At 40.9% G+C, this 21,456-nt stretch overlaps 1 protein-coding gene across 2 annotated transcripts in view; it reads right to left on the minus strand.

Moving 5' to 3' along the window:
* CTBP1 (C-terminal binding protein 1) overlaps positions 1-21,456 on the minus strand; it is a 57,248-nt gene that overhangs the window by 19,957 nt on the left and 15,835 nt on the right. For both annotated transcript variants that reach the window (XM_083362340.1, XM_083362339.1), the window contains exon 2: positions 8,756-8,910. In XM_083362340.1, the coding sequence (XP_083218466.1) occupies positions 8,756-8,910 (155 nt within the window). The remainder of the gene's footprint in view (positions 1-8,755; positions 8,911-21,456) is intronic.

Below are 21,456 nucleotides of genomic sequence, written 5' to 3' on the forward strand. Positions count from 1 at the left end.
ACTTCTGACAAACAGTTCAGCTCTTCGGTCAGAATTGAAAAAAGCGACTTGGATGAGAAGGGAAACATCTTCAAGGAAATGCAAGGAAAAGCCAGTCGCCTCTTGAAAAAGCACCTTTGGGACTGCTAAAATATAGCTTATCCCACATCCAAAACCTCTCCTGACTTTGCATCCTTCACTAATTATATCTCTCATAAACAAATCAGTTAAGATTCTTGGTGGTCTCCTTTTCTATCTGCAACTACGAGCTGATCTTTGCTTGAAACAGATATTCAGGGCAGATTTCCTAAGCCGATACAATCAACGTTCTCATTCTCTCCAAGTGTCCTGATTCCATTTTCTACACCCTCATCTCATTTCCAGCCATCCGTTCACGTCGTTTAAACGAATCGCCTTCCCCCGAGAAATTGCACTCCTTCGGCATAGGGCTCAATTCCCCTCCCAAACTCATCCTTGCTCTTCCAGAGTTTACGTTCGCTGAAGCACAACATGCAACTATCGCCAAGCTTCGCATCCCTTCCTCCGACGATCCTGAGGACATCAAATGACAATCTTCTAACATATACTGTCCTTTTCATGTGTGAATTAAAATTACCCTTCCCTCCTCTCTGCCTGTATTCACCAAATCAAGTACCGTATTTTCCGGCGTATAAGACTACTTTTTAACCCATGAAAATCTTCTCAAAAGTCAGGGGTCGTCTTATACGCCGGGTGCTGAAAATTTAGGGACAGGGCTGGCTGGAAAACCTGGAGCGGATCTCCCATTTATTCTGCGCAGGGAAAGTGGGACCAATTGGAGAAGAAGCTGCAGTCTGTGATTTTTTACAGGCTGGGGTCTGGGCGTCTTTCCTTCTAAAGTTGAAGAGCAGCTGTAGTATATCCCAACTTGAAAGGCAGGTGGGGAACGCAGCAGTCAGAGCAGCAGCTTAGCTCTAAGGACACATTTGACTCAGGAACTGGGCGGGCTGGCTGAAAAACCTGGAGCGGATCTCCCATTTGGTCTTTTTTTAAAAAAATCCCATTTATATCCTGCCCTTCTCCAAAGACTCAGGGTGGCTTACAATTTAAAGCACAAATAAATGTGCTTAGCAATAGCCTTCATTCTGTGTATATGCCTGTTTATTAGGGCTTTCACCCCACCCCCCAGCAGCATTATTACAAAGTCAGCCTATTGCCCCCAACAATCTGGGTCCTCATTTTACCTACCTCGGAAGGATGGAAGGCTGAGTCAACCTTGAGCCTGGTGGGATGTGAACCTGCACTAATTGCAGGCAGCTGGTGTTACTTAAGGCTCTGCGCAGGGAAAGCTTTAGAGTGAATTAGGAAAAGTGAAAAAGTGAATTAGGAAAATAGGGAATGGTTGCTGGAATTGGGTATGTGTAGTTTAACGAAGAGAAGGGTGAGGGGTGACAGGATAGCAGTGTTCCAATATCTCAGGGGCTGCCACAAAGAAGAGGGAGCCAAGCTATTCTCCAAAGCACCTGAAAGCAGGACAAGAAGCAACGGATGGAAACTAGTCAAGGAGAGAAGCAACCTAGAACTAAGGAGAAACTTCCTGACAGTTAGAACAATTAACCAGTGGAACAACCTGCCTCCAGAAGTGGTGAATGCTCCAACACTGGAAGTTTTTAAGAAAAGACTGGACAGCCATTTGTCTGAAATGGTATAGGGTTTCCTGCCTTAGCAGGGGGTTGGACTAGATGACCTCCAAGGTCCCCTCCAACTTATTATTACTATTACTATTATTATTATTATTATTATTATTATTATTATTATTATTATTATTATTATTATTATTATTATAGTTTAATCCACTTGCACTGTTTTATGTTTACATGTTTGATGACAAACAGCCTTATGTTTATAAGTGACAGTTTTCCTACTAAGCACCTGCATGTCATAAGCATTTGAATTAAAATTACCATATTAAAATCAAATCTGATGTTTTTTAATTTTTATTTGGTGTGTGTTGGAAGAGGGGTAGTCTTATACGGCGAGTATAGCCCAAACCCTATAATTTAACAGGAAATGTAGGGGGTCGTCTTATACGCCCAGTCGTCTTATACGCCGGAAAATACAGTATCCCTTGCAACACAATCTCCTTGTTAAGGGCAAAGCTATAAAATACAGTGTCTTTGTTAAAAATGCGAGAAATTTGAGGCAAACTTTTAAAATTTAAAAAAAACCCCACCTTCCCTCTAAACTTTGTGGCTTATTACAGTAGAGACTAGGAAAAAATAACAGTGCTAAGGAAAGCCCTTGTGTCGTTGTTTAAATAAAAGGCAGGAGATGAGATAAATTTGACAGTTTTACTGTTGCATATGCAGAAAGCGAAACAAGGAAGAATTCTAATACATCGCTCCAGAAAGACAGAGAAGAAAGAAAAGCTTTTTAAACCTCTTCTATTAATGGAAGTTTTGACATAATGGTTTTCTCACAAATAGAGCAATGAGTCTACTTTATACACACAGTTTGCAGGATCATTAAACTGTTTGCTTAGTGTACTATTATTATTCTAAAGCCCACTTATTCACTTTTGATCTATTTAGTTTAATGAACAGGTGCAGTCACCTAATTATTTTCTTTTCAAAGCATATTTACGTAAAATAATATACACTGTAGTATATTGAATTTATTACTTTGGAAACCACCTGGACTTTTTGCTTGAGAAAGATTTAAAATGTTTTAGGATTGGTTGATTAGATCCATTCTTATAAAAATACTGAGTATTTTCATTTTTGCTATTAAGTATGTATATTGCATTTTTTAATGTTTAAGTTTAAAGTAAGAGGTCATTTTGTTATATAATTCTCATGCTATTATATTTATTAATGTTTAGGGTTAAACTTACATATGAGGTCATTTTGTTACATAATTTTAATGCTACTTTGTCTAATATTTTATGTGGCTTTTTTGTGATTTTAATTCAGAGTAAGAGGCTATTTCTACTATATACATGTATCTGTGCTTTAGAAAATCTTTTTTTTGACATCTTTTTAACTTTTTTCTTCTTTTTGATTCCCTTTTCTCTAAATTTTCCCTTTTGTTATTTTGTATTCTCTCTCTTTGAAACTTAATAAAGTTGAGTAAGGCCATACAGTACACAAAGATATATATCTACATTTCTGTGTGTGAAATTAATATGGTCATCTGACATTCTTTTATAACTCCACTGATTGTTCTCTGAAAATGCTAAGCAACCAGTAACAAACTAAGCCATAGTTTACATTTCCAAAGTAGAAATCGACATCCATTTATTTAGGAAATTATCGACAATCAAGGCAAGGACCCCATGCGCTGATGTCTTGAGAATGAAGAGAGCAAAACTCAAAATGATACAGGGTTTCCTGCCTAAGCACATTAGATTTGCGCTTAGACTGTAAGCCGCCCTGAGTCTTCGGAGAAGGGCGGGATATAAATGGGATTAAAATAAAAAATAAAATAAAATAAAATAAAGCAGGGGGTTGGACTAGAAGACCTCCAAAGATCGCTTCGGACTCTTGTTATTCTGTTATATTTATCTAAAATGGCCCGGCTCTAAGCAGCTGTTCTGACTGATTCTCGGTTTGCTTCTTGGCCTGTTGGCTAAGATCAAACGTTATTATTATCAGTCCTGCAGAATGCTTCATCTTCTAAACAGAACAGATGTTTCGCTTCTGGCTGCTCTGTGTAGCAACCTCACATCTGGCCCGTCCTTTGAGGCGAAGGGGTCTTTCTTTTCTTGAATGTTCCTGTCTGGGAAAGCAGAAGAGAAAGAGGACCAGGGGAGCCTCTTCTGCTATTAATTTTAGCTGGTTGGGGTGATCTGCAGGTAGAGCTTGAGAACAAAACAGCTGGCGGTTTTAGAAAAGACATCCATTGTTCTCCTACTCGTTATGTCTATGAAGAGTCTCAGCCATCCAGGTTGCCCCAAAGGTGTTTTGTCAAAAGGCAGACGGTCTTTTGTTTTTCCTTGAAGGCGTTTTGAAGAAGCTTCTTGGATGAGAAGCGAAGTGTCTCCAAGGAAAAACAAAGTCCAGTTGCCTTGTGAAAAAGCAGCTTTGGGTCCCGCTCATTATGTTGTCGCCAGATTATCCTAGATTCACCGGGGTAGGGGCAACCTTGGCTCTTTTATGACTCGTGGACTTCAACTCCCAGAATTCCCGAGCCAGAATTCTGGGAGTTGAAGTCCACGAGTCATAAAAGAGCCAAGGTTGCCTACCCCTCTCCTAGAAGGTTAACTAGTTGTGGCGCTGTGTCTCTCTGTGTATGTTATGCAAGCCTCTTAGGAGAAGTTCTACCTGGACATAATATTTATTTGCTTGTTTAAGCAATTTAGAGCTCCCTTCTCAAGGTAGGACACGCTGCGGGTCCAAACTATATGAGAAATACATCAAATAAGATCTAGGAAACGGGCCTTCTCCGTGGTGTCTCTCTTCCTTTGGAAAATCATTCCCCGAAAATAAGATTGCCCCACCACCATCCTGTTGCTTTTCTGCAAGACCTTGAAGAGGTGAGGTGACCAAGCCATGAGTGACCACATGAAGGACCTCCCAGTCCAGGAAAGGGGGAAAGGAATACATTACATGTTCCTGTGCAAAAGCACTCATAATTATGTGTGAGCTTATTTATGTCTACAGAGCTTCTCAGTCATCCAGGCCATAGCTGGCCCACAGGTGCTTTTTTCAGGAGCCTACTAGAGTTGCTTGGAGGTATTTTGAAGGTGTTTCGCTTCTCATCCAAGAAGCTTCCTCAGCTCTGACAGGACGGTGGAGGATGGAAGGATTTGCGCTTCTGCATAAAGCACAGCTGCCACTTCTCAATGACTCGGGTGACCCTCAGGACACAGACAAACCTCCAAGTGGCCTCAACGACCCTCTAAAAGAAGGCAAATGACCAGCTGTCTGCAAGGAGTATAAATCCTTCCACTCTGCACCATCCAGTGAAAGCTGAGGAAGCTTCTTGGCTGGGAAGCGAAACGTCTTCAAAGGAAAAACCAGAAAGTGCAGTGGCCTCTTGAAAAAGCATCCTCGTGACAAGCATCCTTATGCTTAGCAAGCCATCCAGCGTTCGCACATTTGCTCCTTTACAGCTTGCATAGAATATCCTTGTGCAAAATATCATTTCCTATTTTTGGCATAAAAGAAGTAAGGATACACAAGAGTCAAATCCCATTTGCGTTTAACAGACATTCTCTTTTAACGGACCCCCTCCCCACTTCTGCCCAAAGGGTCCATTAAATCAGGAGCAGCCCCTGCACAATTTCTAGAAACCTTCCATGACGACAGCCTTTGTCGGCTTTTTTGGCTGTCTGAACACGGACTGTTCTCATTTCCAACTACAACGATGCATTTGAAAGAGAGAAGAGAGTAATGGGCTGCTTGGCCTGCTTATTTTGGGCAGGGGGCTTTGCCATTATGCTGGCCTTGTCACATATCTTTCTGTCCGCAGAGAATTTAGAATGCATTTAAAAATGCAAAGCATCCCACCCGTCTGACTGTTGACCTTAGGTGTGCATGTGTGCTCTTGTTCACGCCCTTGTGCACTGTTGAGGCACTTCACAGTGCCATTGTGTTGCGAAGGCCTGTCTGAATTGGCTGGTTGGACCGTTTTCTGCTGTTCTCCTCTTCCTGCAGCGTAACGAGAAAAGTTGTGTTTTGCTGAGCAACGTTGTACGCGTGACTCACCGAGAGTCCTTTGTTCTGGGTGCTGCAGTGCATTTGGATTGGCTTTGGGGATGGATATAAATGCCAGCGACCAGCAGGGAAGGACTGTTCCTCTGGGCTTCCCAGGGTGGGAATTTGCTCACGGGAAGCGACTCCTGCGCTTCTTTTGCTAATGTTCCCATTTCATAAGGCAGAAACTGAACTGCCTTTAAAAAAAAATCTACTTTCGGCAGCAAACCCGTTGCAGCTTGCCAAAAAAGAAAGTAAATTTCCATATCAAGCTTTAAAATATTGTGGTGGAAGAGGACCCACCGTGTTTCTGACAAAATGCAAAATTTTAGGTTCGTGTGTGTAGATACACACATACATACATGATTGATGATAGAGATATAAATATATAGATGATAGAGATAGAGATGATAGAGATATATAGATGATACATATTTATAAATATATAGATGATTGATAGATTATATATATAGATGATATATACATATAGATGATGGAGATGATACATATATAGATGACAGATGATATATATATATAGATGATATATAGATGATTGATATATATATATAGATATATAGACATAAATATAGACAGACAGATAAATGATAGATAGATAGATAGATAGATAGATAGATAGATAGATAGATAGATAGATAGATAGATACATAGATAGATAGATAGATGATTAATAGACAGAGATTGGTAGGTAAGTGGGTGGGTGGATAGATAGATAGATAGATAGATAGATAGATAGATAGATAGATAGACAGACAGACAGACAGACAAATGATTGTTATATATACAGAGATTGAGATGGATGGATGGATGGATGGACAGGCAGGCAGGCCTCGACTTATGACAATTGAGACCCAAAGTTATGTTGCTAGGTGAGACATTAGTTAAGTGAGTTTTGCCCCATTTTACGACTTTTCTTGCCACCGTTCTTAAGTGGAATCCAGCTTCCCCACTGACTTGGCCACATGCCCTCAGGTGCTTTGGAGAATAGAATCGTAGAGTAAGAGTTGGAAGGGACCTTGGAGGTCTTCTAGTCCAACCCCCTGCTCAGGCAGGAGACCCTATAGCATTTCAGACAAACGGCTGTCCAATCTCCTCTTGAAAGCCTCCAGTGATGGAGCAGCCACAACCTCTGGGGGCAAGACAGCTTGTTTGTCTCGATTTTTCTCAACATACAGCTCAAAATTTGGACTGCCAATGAGATTGGCACAGCTCTTGAAATGATCTTAAGTTATCATTTTTCTACAGGGACTGATCGAAACCTGGGAACAGAATTTGCCTGAATATGCCTCAATCCAAACAAGATGAGAGAGGTGAACACTTCCTATCGTACCCACCACAACAAAGCTGGAGTGGGATACTCTTTTGAACAAAAATGAGACCTTCAAAATATCACAGATGAACTCGAGTGACCTTTGATTCAGACTGAAAATATCTTAACAGCTTTTGACGAGAGGGAGTCTCAATTAAAGTGGTGCTACAAAATACTTCCGACTCCTCAGAAGCACACTTCTATTTGTTAGGGGAAATAAGCTTGACATTTCTCCAAAAAGGTCAGCTACGAACAGTTTACAAAAATGATATTAATTTCTGTGGAAGGAAAATGCGTGTTTCTTAGGAGACTTCGCAGTAGCTGTTGTCAGCCTGGGGAAGGATCTGCAAATGAATAGTCCCAATGTTTCCCAATTTTGACAACTTTAAGATGGGTGGGCTTCCAACTCCCAGAATCCCAGCATAGCTGGCTGGGGGGATTCTGGGAGTTGAAGTCCACCCATCTTAAAGTTGTCGACTTTGAGAAACACTGAAGTAGCCTCATCTAGCTCTTTGACTTGAACCGACTCCTTTGAAAAATCCATAAATAGGTTCTGTAAAATGTATTCCACAAGCTCCTGGCTTCAAAAAACATATTTACCAGACACACACACCTACACAAGGACAATCCATCACAACCCTTTTTCAAATCTGATGGACATCTCGCTTTGTTAGCAAAGATAATTTACAGGCTGCTGCTGGTAGCTGCATTATATCACGCAAGTGCATTGTACTGCCTGAGTAATTTCTACAAGAGCTGCCTCGGTTAATATCCCATAAATTATTAACTGGGAAGGAGGCCGTGACACACCACTTCTGGAAAACCCAGCTAAAAAAAAGTGTGGCGAGTTGTCCAGGCACTTTCTGAGAATCGGACACGACGAAGTGGAAGAGAAAGGAAAAAGTGAGCATAAGTGATATAGAGGCAATATTGGGAAGGCCCAACGTTGAAGATCCGCATTTATTAAACCTCTTTTCTGAAGCTTTTTGCTCACTGCTATGAAACCAGCTAAGATTCCAATTTCTGTTGACCGACTGGGCTTCTTCGGTTGCAGTTTAGTCCTCAATGAAGCCCAAAATTGACCTAGCGAAGCGCGACAGCTGTTAAGTCAGTTTTGCCCCGTTTTACGACCCTTAGTGCTACATCGGTTAAGGGAATCACTGAAGTTGTTAAGTGGGTAACCCGGTCGTTAAGGGAATCTGGCTCCCCCCTCATTGAGTTTGCTTGTCACAAGGTCGCAAAAGGGGACCACGTGACCCCAGGATGCTGCAACCGTCGTACGTCCATGCCAGTTGCTGAGCCTCTGAATTTTGATCACGTGACCTGTGGGGGATGCTGCAACAGTCGTAAGTGTGACAAATGGTCATAAGTCACTCTTTTCAGCACCACTGCGACTTTGAACTGTCACTAAACAAGGACTACTCTACAGCCCAAACGAGCTGGAATAGTCAAAAATACTCTGTCACACAAAGGACACTTCCAAATTACAATTTATAATTAGGGATTATTTTTCCCAGACAGAACAAACTCATTATCCAGGGAAGATGATAGCCATCCTCAAAACAGTCTGTTTTCCCAGAGCAGATAGTGGAAGTTTATAAGGAACCAAATTACTCTGGAGTAGACCCCTGCCTTCTATTCCGGCACGGCAAATCACACAATCCTTGTGTTTTGTTTCAGAGCCTCCTCGGTGTCAGAAAAACCGAATCCTCAGGTTAGTAAAAACAAATCCCTTGCCCCCAGGTTCACAGACATTTGCCATTTCCAGATTTACCTTTTCGTGAATCTCCTGGGTGGACTGAGCATCACAAAACGCCACGGTGGCCACGTCCTTCAGGATTGGCATTTCCACCGTGCAGTCCCGGCCATCAAGCAGTGCAACGAGGGGACGTGGGTGCATGGGGCCGTTCATGATCGGAGGTCGAATGCCTGAGGTTTAAAAGAAACAAAAGGAAAGACATTTTAACAGAATAACAGAGTTGGAAGGGACCTTGGAGGTCTTCTAGTCCAACCCCGTGCTCAAGCAGGAGACCCTACACCATTTAAGACAGGGGTCTTCAAACTTGGCCCTTTTATGACTTGTGGACTTCAACTCCCAGAATTCCTCAGCCAGGCACGGAATTCTGGGAGTTGAAGTCCACAAGTCATAAAAGGGCCAAGCTTGAAGACCCCTGATTTAAGACAAATGACTGGGAGTTGAAATCCACCCATCTTAAAGTTGCCGAGTTTGAGAAACATTGAAGTAGCCTAATCTAGCTCTTTGACTTGAACCAACTTGTTTGAAAAATCCATAAATACATTCTGTAAAATGTATTCATTGAAAGCCTCCAGTGATGGAGCACCTACAACTTCTGGAGGCAGGTTGTTCCGCTGGTTGATTGTTCCAATTGTCAGGAAGTTCCCCCTTAGTTTCTGGCTGCTTCTTTTCTTGACGAGTTTCCATCCGTTGCTTCTCGTCCTGCCTTCAGGCGCTCTGGAGAATAGCTTGACTCACTCTTCTTTGGGGCAGCCCCTGAGATACTGGAAGGCTGCTATCATGTCCCCGCTCGCCCTTCTCTTCATTAAACTAGACCTACCCAATTCCTGCAACCATTTTTCAAATGTTTTAACCTCCAGTCCCCCAATCATCTTTGTTCCCCTTCTCTGTACGCTTTCTTTTTATAGATTTATTTTTACTTATTATTTACATTCAGTTCAACTGGAGAATGGGACCAATATACGGGAGAACAAAATCGGAATGATAAGGGAAGTCCTAAATTCAACCATTTGATGGATTTATGCCATCCTGGTCGCGAATAAAGACAACCGGAATTTTCCCATCCAGACGACAGAAACCGAAGGCTTTACAAAAACTCCACGTAAGGATTTCTGGGGGGGGGGGGTCTCCCTCCCTGTTCTGATGAGAAAGCCATTTACAACATCTTGTGTGCCTGCAGACAGAAGAGGTGGCAGCACCACAACGAGAGTTTTCAATAGAATCACAACTGGGGAGCCTTACTTACCTGCACCAACACCCACAATTGCAACAAAAGTGACAAAAGGCACTTTCTGGCAACTGCCCTGCATCCCACCAAGCTCGAATGTTGGAAAAGAAGATGCTCGTGTTTGTGCGTATCTGACATACCAACGAGTCGGGCATGAAATCTGAATTTTGAGAACAAAATCCTCAGCCGGGTCCTCGTTCTTTTCAGCCACCTGATCTGTTTATAATCAGGCCCAGTTATCGTAGTACAGGTATAGTCCTCGACTTACGACAGCCTTGAGCCCAACTGTGTTGCCATTTCTGTTGCAAAATGACACGGCTTTAAGGGAAATTTAGCCCCCAAATTCACTTAACAACTGACTCGCTTGGCAAATGAAACTTTGGGGCTCAACTGTGATCGCAAGTTGAGGACTTACCCGTAACACGGTCGCGTGACCAGGGTGCCCGCAACCTGCCCTGTGCTTCCAATGCCTCACATACACAAACGCAGCCACCACGTGGGAAGCAACCATTTAGCAAGTTACTCCACTACAGGGAAGAAAAGGCAGGTAGTCCTCAATATACGACTGCAACGGAGCCCAAAATCTCTGTTGTTAAGCGAGACATTTGTTAAGTCAGTTTTGCCCCGTTTTACGACCTTCCTTGACACAGTTGTTCAGTGGATTACTGCGGCTGATAAGCTAGTAACTTGGTCACTAAACAGACTGTTGTATGGACTGCCTGTACAGATCCTGCAGGAACGAAGAAGCGAAGATTTTCCCCGTAGCCGTTTCCTACCTGGCGGGTTGTTCTCCGTTGCCGGATTCTGGGACCGGGAGGGGCCCCGAGGCTGCTCAAAGACGCCCCCACAAAAGCCACCGAATCAAAGCCGACACTTCAAATGAAAACCAGCCAACTGCCGGTCAGGCATCTCCGCAGGAGAGGGCCACAGTCCCATCTGCTCAGTCCTCGACTTACAAGAGTTCATTTAACAACAGAGAAGAGGAACAAAGATGATCGGGGGACTGGAGGCTAAAACATATAAGGAACAGTTGCTGGAATTGGGGATGTCTAGTTTAACGAAGAGAAGGACGAGGGAGGACATGATAGCCGTCTTCCAATATCTCAGGGGCTGCCCCAAAGAGGAGGGAGTCAATCTATTCTCCAAAGCGCCCGAAGGCAGGACAAGAAGCAACGGATGGAAACTAGTCAAGGAGAGAAGCAACCTGGAACTAAGGAGAAACTTCCTGACAGTCAGAACAATTAACCAGTGGAACAACCTGCCTCCAGAAATTGTGGGTGCTCCAACCCTGGAGGTTTTTAAGAAAAGATTAGACAACCATTTGTCTGAAATGGTATTCCATCCATGGTTTCCTGCTTGAGAAGGGGGTTGGACTAGAAGACCTCCAAGGTCCCTTCCAACTTATTATATTATTAGTTTGACTAATTTAGCAGCTACAGTGATTCGCTTAACAAATGTGCAAAACAAGTCGTAAAATGGAGCAAAACTGTCTCACTTAGCGACAGAAATTTTGGGCTCAACTGCGGCCGTAAATTGAGGACTACCTGTATTTTGGTCTAACACTGCTCAAGGGTGTCAGGGTTGAGCCCACCTCTCAGGTGAAGGGCCAAGTCCAATTCCTCCCCACGTTCCATTTAAGCCACCTGCCTTTTCTCAAGCTTGCACATAAAGCTGAGAAAAGATGTGGCTGCTTTAACAAAAAAGCAAGTCCTCTGGAGGCAGTTGGGACTTTTGTGGAGCTGCTTGAATGAGCAGCAAAGAGGTGCTCTGTCCAAAGACGTTAGGATCAGATCTCTCTCCCAAGTTGTCTTCAAAACCTACGCAGCCTGACAACTTGTGTTAGGAATGGCGGGTTAAACCAGGCAAGATGGCAACCGTGGCATTTCAACCCAAGGCCTCCTAGCCCTCCAATATTTGTCAGCTTCGGTCCTCATTTCCACAGCTGCCATCTTGACCCATTTGGTCCCTCCTGTGAAAGAACGCCAGCAATATGAACACAGATATTATGCAACACACACTAAGGCAGCGCAACGTCTGAATTCTGAACATCTCTGTTTCAGCAGCAGCGCTGAAGGAATAGCTCTGTGGAAAGAAAGAAGGAAACAAGGAAAGAAGGAAAGAAGGAAAGAAGGAAAGAAGGAAAGAAAGAAAGAAAGAAAGAAAGAAAGAAAGAAAGAAAGAAAGAAAGAAGGAAGGAAGGAAGGAAGGAAGGAAGGAAGGAAGGAAAGAAAGAAAGAAAGAAAGAAAGAAAGAAAGAAAGAAAGAAAGAAAGAAAGAAAGAAAGAAAGAAAGAAAGAAAGAAAGGTAGTTAACTGGGCAGCCCCAGGCCAAGCTAAGAAAATCCAAGTGACAGACGGGGTGTACTAATTGCTAATTATTTTAAAGGGGTTCAAGCCCAGGCAGGAACAACAAAAGCCGAAGAAACGTAAGATCCGGATCATAAAATCCTAGGACTGGAAGGGACCTCGGATCACATGACTCTGCTCCAACAGTTATAAGTGTGAAAAACGGTCATTTTTTTCAGTTTAGCACTGCCCTCAAAGATGTTCCTCTGATTAAAAACCTGTTTTTATTTTCAACCAAGCGGTATGTAAGACTCGAGATAAATATGTCCTGTTGACGGGGGGGGGGGGTTGGACTAGATGATCTGCAAGGTCCCTTCCAACTCCGTTATTCTATTCTGTTCTAGCTACAACTGCAAATTACATTAATGCAAATTTTGACAAGCATTTGACTGTAGCAAAAGCTTGGTTAAAAAAGAGTTGCAATTCCAGGAAATCCCACCAATCTGATATTTCTTAATTTTAGTGGATTTTAGTTTCAGGGTCCTTAATTCCACTTTTCAGCTAATTACAGTCTTCTGTCCCCGGAAGGCAACCTGTCATTTGATCCTCTGTTTTCATGGCTTTAACTTTGAAAATCCCAAACCAAACTTTTTAAACTTCTTATTCACTGCAGCCTCTGTTTTTGGACAAGTGTGTTTTGTTTGTTTTTGTTTAATAATAAAACCCACAAAAATACAGAAAGCAACATTAAGGGTTGAAAAAAACAAAACGCTAAACACGGGAAATTCAAATCTGTTAAGTTGTTACTGAGCCTTGTCAAATGCAGTCTTGTCATCTTCCATTAAGGCCCTACTGGCTTCAATAGATCTTGAAGGTAGATAATAAATACTGATATATCAAATATGTCACCATTTTGTCCCTGATGCCTAGGAATAAATTAACACTTATCTGTGGCTCTGGGAGAGTTACAAAATGCTGGAACAAAAACTCTGCAACTCTCTTAAGTCTTGCTTAAAAACCAGCCCTGCAGGCTGTTGTGCAAAGAATAGACCAGGGCGAGGCCACCTTGGCTCTTTTATGACTCGTGGACTTCAACTCCCAGAATTCCTGAGGCTAGAATAGAATAGGAATAGAACAGAATAAATAGAGAACATAATATAGAATAGAATAGGAACAGAATAGGAATAGAATAAATAGAGAACATGATAGTATAGTATAGGATAGGATAGGATAGGATAGGATAGGATAGGATAGGATAGGATAGGATAGGATAGGATAGGATAGGATAGGATAGGATAGGATAGGAAAGGAAATATGGAATGGAACAGAACAGAACAGAACAGAATAGAATAAGAGTAATGATACTAGAATAGAATAGGAATAGAACAGAATAAATAGAGAATAGAATATAGAATAGAATAGGAACAGAATAGGAATAGAATAAATAGAGAACATGATAGGATAGGATTGGAGAGGATAGGATAGGATAGGATAGGATAGGATAGGATAGGATAGGATAGGATAGGATAGGATAGGATAGGATAGGATAGAAAATATGGGATGGGATGGGATGGGATGCGATAGAATAGAATAGAATAGAATAGAATAGAATAGAATAGAATAGAATAGAATAGAATAGAATAGAATAGAATAGAATAGAATAGAATAGAAAATATGGAATAGGAATAGGAATGAATAGAATAGAATAGAATAGAATAGAATAGAATAGAATAGAATAGAATAGAATAGAATAGAATAGAATAGAATAGAATAGGAATTCTTTATTGGCCAAGGAATTTGTCTCCGGTGCATAAGCTCTCGGTGTACATACAAGTAATAGTGATCATCATGATCATATACAACATGAAAACACATTCATCATAAATCTTGAAATATGACCGTGAAATATGTCATATGACCTTTAAAAGAAAAAAACTACAGCTGTCTTGTTAGATCTGCTGAGAAACCTTAACTTTGAATGCGCAGCATTGATAGCATTGATAGTTTATGCCCTTAATGTTTTCCAAATGTATTTTTAATTATTCATCAAACAATTCTACATAGCTAAAAACCTTTATTCTGCAGACAAGCCTTGAAGGTAGAAGATAGCGCTGTCTCCGTCGTTTATTCTGGATCACATTCCCTGCCTGGATAAAAGACTACTAATCTGGGCAACTCTCTGTCCACCCCCAGGTATTTTTCAAACTATTTTTTACTATTAAATGTTCAATTCAGATGCTAAAGTGAAAGCTATCTCTTGCCTCGTCACAATTTGAAGATTCTGCCAGCTTTCATCCATCTGGAACAGGAAACGGTTCGGCAAATTGTTTTAAACCCACGGATCAAGAAATTAAGATTGATGAATGCTCTCAAAAGCCCTTTTTATAGAGATTATCTAAGCCAAAATAGAATCAAATATTAACATCTGCTAGCCAGCAATAAAACAGCTGTCAATTTTAACTGTGAAATGACATGTATTACCTACACTGATGTCAACGTGCAAGATAACTTTTCAGTCCCCTTAACTGATTACTGTGATAGGTGTATATAAACCCTCAAGTTCAACAGAAAGATTAAAAGAGGGTATATATCCAATTCCCCTGATTAGTCACAGCATTGCAAACCATCGGTCGAAAAAGGGTATTTATCTTCCGCTAATCTACCAAATGGGAAAGCAAAGAAATCAGACTTCTCAAGCTAAATCTCCAGTTCGGAAACAAAATTACAGCATCCTTCACACAACGTGATTCTTCATAATACAACATATAATTGCAAGAACAGTTTAGGAGTCTGTAGTAAATTGTCATCTTTTAAAAACACACACACACGCACAAACACACACACACAGATCGAGAGACAGACAGACCGACAGAGACAGAGACAGAGCTGGAAGGGACCTTGGAGGTCTTCTAGTCCAGCCCCCTGCTCGAGCAGGAGAACCTATACCATCTCAGACAGGTGACTGTCCAGTCTCTTCTTAAAAACCTCCAGTGATGGAGCATCCACATTGTTGCACTAATTGTTCTAACTTGGTCATGTGGCCGGCATGACTAGATGCCAAAGGCGCACGGAACGCTGTTACCTTCCCACCGGAGTGGTCCCTATTTTTCTACTTGCATTTTTACGTGCTTCCGAACTGCTAGGTTGGCAGAAGCTGGGACGAGTAACAGGCACTCTCTGTTACGCGGCACTTGGGATTTGACCTGCCAAACTGCCGACCTTCTGATCGACAAGCTCAGCATCCTAAGCCACTGAGCCACCACGTCCCTATATACATATACATACTGTATATACATATACATACATACACACACACACACACACACACACACACACACACACACATATATATATAAAATCAGTTTCAATACAGGAAAACTGTTTTAATTTTAACATAGGCTATTCCACACCAGCTGAACAGCATCATCTGATATAAGGGCATCAGTGGGGACCAAACACAGAGCTACGAAAAGCAACTTCAATTGTATTTTTTGAACATTTTTTTTAAAAAAACTTGTTTTTAATTCTGAATTACCTATTCGAAACTCTTCTTAGAGATGATTTATCTCATTGGAAAGAGAAGCATCTATTTCTTCCTGAGATATTCACTTCTAGAGGTTTTCTACTGAGTAAATCTTTCACTCTGATTCATATCCCCCTTGGCTAGAAGTGCTATTTGTGGCAGGAAATGTTTCCAGTACAGCAACAGCACAGTGTGGCTAGTTAGTATGGTTTTATTTTATTGTTTTATTTAAAGCATACTAATTGGGACGGGGGGGGGGGGGAATATTGCACTTTATCTCTATTTACCAAATGCCACCTGAACACATTCAAATTTGCAGGCAGCATCAAGTTTTTTCTGCGATTAAAATTGAAAGGTGATTCTCATACTAAGAAGGTTTTAAGACTGTGTTTTACAAAGTAGTAACTACAGGTAGTCCTTGACTTACAACAGTTCATTTAGTGACCGTCTGAAGTTACGGCACTGAAAAAACGGACTTACGACCGTTTTTCACACGACCGTTGCAGCCCCTTCCCACTCACGTGATCAAAATTCAAACACTTGGAAACTGGCATGTACTTGTGACAGTTGCAGTGTGACCTTCTGACAAGCAAAATCAGTGGGGAAGCTACTAACTGAACAACTGCAGAGATTCACTTAACAACAATGGCAAGAAATGTTGTAAAACGGGGCAAAATTCACTTAACAAATGTTTCACTTAGCAACAGAAATTCTGGACTCAACATTTTGTAAGCCTGCAGCTCCCACCTGCCCTGTAACTGCTAACTATACTCTGCCTGTGAGTTAGCTTGCAACGCTAGACGCTCTTGAGCGCCTTGCTTCTCGTCTAGCTAATTTAATCATTTCCAGAGACACTGGAGGTAGCGCTCCATAATTTCAGAAACTCCCAAACGTAACTGCAGAGAGAAATTATATTTTCTACCGCTGAGTTGAGGGATACCCTGCTAAGACTTTAATTCTGGCAATTAGGGCAAGATTTTATTGCTTTAACCGACTGAGAAGGTAATATATACATTAAAACCCCTAAAAAAACGAGTTGATGTTGGTGCAGTGCAGCATTTATAAGCCCTAAGAAGCACAGATCAATTCTGATCTGCAAAATCGATTGGTGGGTTAGGGTTATGGAAGGCTCCTCCTAAAGTCAGAGAAAAGAAGAGGTGATGGCAGAAATTTATTTTCCACCAGGCTAGAAGCATCCAGGAAATAAAAAGTTTATGAAACTCATCGGAAGAAATAAATGTATACAGACCAACAAAAAAACCTGAACAGCAATTCCAAAACTGTCCCCATAGCGAACAATGTATTCGTTTTACAGCTGCCACAAAACAGGTCATAAACCGGGGACACTCACATGGCGCAGTCAGTAAGGAAACTTGTATTTTCAACCAAGTTTTTCCCCACCTCAGTTTGGGCTAGCCCAAAAGATTATCATGCAATTTAAAACCATTTCAGTGGATATAAAGAAGGAAAAGGCAAGAAGGGGAGGGGGGGAGAAAGATTACTGAAGAGAGATGCAGTGGAAAAAGAATTAAATTTTAAAGTTCAGGCCATTTTTCCTAATGAACATAAGCAAACCAAACACTATATAATAACTAAATCTGTAGTGATCAAACCTGAACATACTCTGCACCGCTAGCATCTGTGTTCCAAAAAGGTATTACACAATATTTGCAACACATATGCACCATTCACATCTATATTCCAAAAAGACATCACACAATATTTGAAATAGATATGATGTATATGTTCTATACCACCCAAGCTATCTTGTCACAATTTGTCTGTCCCTCCTTTCAAACAAGGCCAGTTCAGAGCTTGCAGGCCTCAGTTTCTCTCCCATCAGGAAAACTCGGAGCAGGGGCGACACAAAATCTCCCGCATGGGCAACACAAAAGAAGTGTATTCAACAGAACTCCGAATACTTCACTGTGTGCCTTGTTTAATTTGGCAGAATGAGGTATGCAGTGAGAGGTGATGCTTTACAAACTGTACCCACTGAAGGGTCATTTCCTTAAGATGCAACTGTCAATCTCCTTTGGGTTTAAATGAGAGTAGAGCAAGTTTCTGTGTGTCCAAGGAAAGGTCTGACTCAACCTTACTTAGAAAAACAAACAGATTGTTTGGGGAAATCCAAGCTTAAGTTCTGCATCAAAGGTTTACATTCTCAAAAGAGAAAGCAAGCCGTTTTGAAAAGCGTCTTCCGAAACCCACCTAAGAATCCATTTTTCTCAGGTTTTCATCAAAATTGGCCATAACACACTTGCCACCAGCAAAATTAGCAAAAATGTTTAAAAACATGTCAGAAAGATGTTGGAAATGTAAACATAACTCAGGCATGTATTCTCATGTTTGTTGGACATGTCATAAAACAAAAAATTATTGGGAAAAGAACCATACTTGGTTAGAAAAGATGTTGGGAGAACATGTAGACTTTAAACCTGAACTTTTCTTATTAGCTATAATGCCAGAAAAGATTAACAAACAAAGCCTGGATTTGATTTTACACGTCATAACAGCAGCAAGAACAATATTTGCGCAATATTGGAAAAATGAAGGAATACCACCAGATGAAGAAATAATTAAAAAAATACTGGAATGTGCAGAGATGGACAGATTGAGATTGAAAGAAAAAAAAGAAACAGAACATTATCAAACTTGGGACTTATTTTATCAATGGCTAAAGGAAAGAATGAAGGATTAGGAATTAAATATGCATTAGCATTTTCAAATCCAGACAGCACATTAGTTGAAAAATTATTGTATGTAAGAAAAAATTAATAAAATCTTATAAAAAAAACAAAATTGGCCATAACAATATGAAAATCAGGCATCTTCAAACAGAGAAGGCATTAAGATGCCCAGATGTGCTTGAACCAAAACAATGTGAATAGACGTGTTGAATAAAAGCATTAATTCCACTTGCTCTAATACTACAGGAAGTCCTCGCTTTACGGCCACAATTGAGCCCAAAATTTCTTCTGCTAAGTGAAACATTTGTCAAGTGAATTTTGCCCCATTTTATGACCTTTCTTGCCACCGATGTTAAGGGAATCACTGCAGTTACAAACATGGTTGCTAAGTGAATCTGGCTTCCTCGTTGACTTTTGCTTGTCCAAAGTTCGCAAAAGGGGATCATGTGAGCCCGGGACGCTGCAACAGTCATAAGTACAAGTCAGTTGCCAGGCACGTGAATTTTCATCAGGTGACCAAGGAGGGTGCTGCGACGATCCTATGTGTGAAAAACGGTCCTAAGTCGCTTTGTTTAAGTGCCACTGGTCACTAAACGAACTGCTGTAAGTTGAAGCGTGATAAACTGATAAACATGTCAATTTTTTTTTTTATTGAAAAGTTTTAAAAATACAGTTTTCCTTTAAAAAACCCCCTTCCCCCTCCCTCCTCCCCTCCCTACCTCCCCCCTTCCCCCCCCCTCCCTCCTCCCCCCCCCCTCCCCCCAACCCCCCTCCCCCCCCCCCGGACTTCCCAGAGCTAAATACAAGGTATATATATATAAAAAAGCAATCATAAACAACCATATACTAACAACTATAAATTCTAAAATCCATCACTCTCTAACTTATATAGGATCAAACAAAACTTAGCATTATTAAATATATATAGAAGACAAAATAAAAAAAGAAAAAAGAAAACGAAAGAAGACTTATTCAAATGCTAGATAAAACTTCTTGACCCTATACTTATTCTGGATAAACTCAATCCATTTTCTCCATTCCATAATATAATGTTCTTGCGAGTAATCTTTCAAATAGGCCGAAATCTTCGCCATCTCTGCCAAGTCGGAAACCTTTAAAATCCACTCTTGTATAGTCGGCAGTTCCTCTTTCTTCCAATATTGACCTATCAAAAGTCTTGCTGCCGTAACTAAATTCAACATCAACTTAGAGTCCACAACTGTAGCGTCAACAATTATTCCCAACAAAAAAAATTGCGGACAAAACTTTATCCTCCGTTTAAAAATCTTCTGCATATTCCACCAGACTTTTATCCAAAAAGCCTTGACCTTTTTACATGTCCACCATATGTGAAAATATGTTGCCTCTTCATCACCACACCTCCAACATTTAGGCTGATAATTCGGATACATACTTGCAAGCTTTTTAGGATCTAGATGCCATCTATAAAACATTTTGTAAAAGTTCTCTCTTAGACTTTGAGCTTGAGTGAATTTTACATTCCTCACCCAGATCTTTTCCCACGTGTCCATTGTAATAACTTCCTGAATGTTTTGGGCCCATTTTATCATACAATCCTTAACAAGCTCTGTTTCTGAATCGATCTCTATCAATGCAAGATATATCCGTTTAATATGTGCTGGTCCTTGATTTCTAATTTGCTTTATCAAATTTTCAGCAGTCGTTGCAAATCCATTTTTTTGGTCTTCTTTCCACCTGGCCTGTAACTGAATATATTGAAACCAAGTCTGAACAACCTTCTCTTCTCGCAAGAAACTATATGATTTCAAGCACCAAATATTCCTTTCCAAACTTAAAATTTCCTTGTAAGTAGTCTCATCATGTTTGAAACCAGCATGTATATTTTCTATTGCGTGTTTTGGGATTGCCCACAATGGTATCTTGCTGCTTAACTTATGTCTATACTTCTTCCAAACTCTCAGCAATGCCTGTCTTAAAATATGCATCCTAAACACAGTATCTACCTTCTTATAAACATGTCAATTTTAAACCAAATAATTTTATCGTGTGAAATATAAGCTTCCTGTAAAAAATAAATAAATAGCACATTAATGACTTCACATTCCCTGTACAGGCCACTGAATTTTCACTGTATTTAGGATTTGGGCTTTTTCTGGTTCCAGCTCCCAGGCTCCATTTTTTTTAATTGGTCTTTTAATCAGAATCCTTGGAGGTCACCTGGGAGCTGCTTATGGCATCCTGGGCGAAGGGCCTATTGCAGGAATGTTACACAACCTCACAACAACCGGATGCCTTTACTATTCTCTAGTTACTGCATCAAAATTATGCTCTGCTATCACACTGCATCAGCTCCAAAAATCGAATATGGCCCCTCGAGTAAAATATTTTGCAGCAAGAGGTGAATTTGGATTTTCTTATAAGCTATGCGATGACTAGCCTTAGCTTAGCAAAACTCTAGGAGTCTCTTTCTTTAAAAAAATCAGCTGCGGTTGGCTCTCCCGATTTGCAGTGCTTGAAATAAATAGATTGGCATTTGCATATTTGCTGGTCACCCATCCCAACGTGTTATTCATGAGTTGCAACGTGCCACCGATTTACCCTGAGCTCTTACTTCACATCTAAACCTCTTGGCGAAACTAACAAACCTCCTTTTTTTAAAAAAAAAAATAAAGATATTTGCATCCTCTCTCGTCCAACAAAATCCAAATCTGAGTGACAGATTAAACTATAAATCGTTCTCAATTTACAATAGTTTGTTCCTGACCGTTTGAAGTCACAACAGCACTGGAAAAAGTGATTTAGGATTGTTTTCCCACACTTACGACCACTGCAGCATCCCCAGGCTCACGTGATCAAATCCGGACGCTTGGCCACTGACTCGTATTTATGACGGCTGCCTACGTCCCCGGGTTGTGTGATCAGTTTTCCTGACCGGCAAAGCCAAGGGGAGAAGCCAGATGCATTTAACAACCGGACTGCTAACTTAACACCTGAGTGATTCGCTTAACAAC

This window comes from Vipera ursinii (genome assembly GCF_947247035.1).
Source record: "Vipera ursinii genome assembly, chromosome: 4".
Lineage (NCBI taxonomy): Eukaryota > Metazoa > Chordata > Lepidosauria > Squamata > Viperidae > Vipera > Vipera ursinii.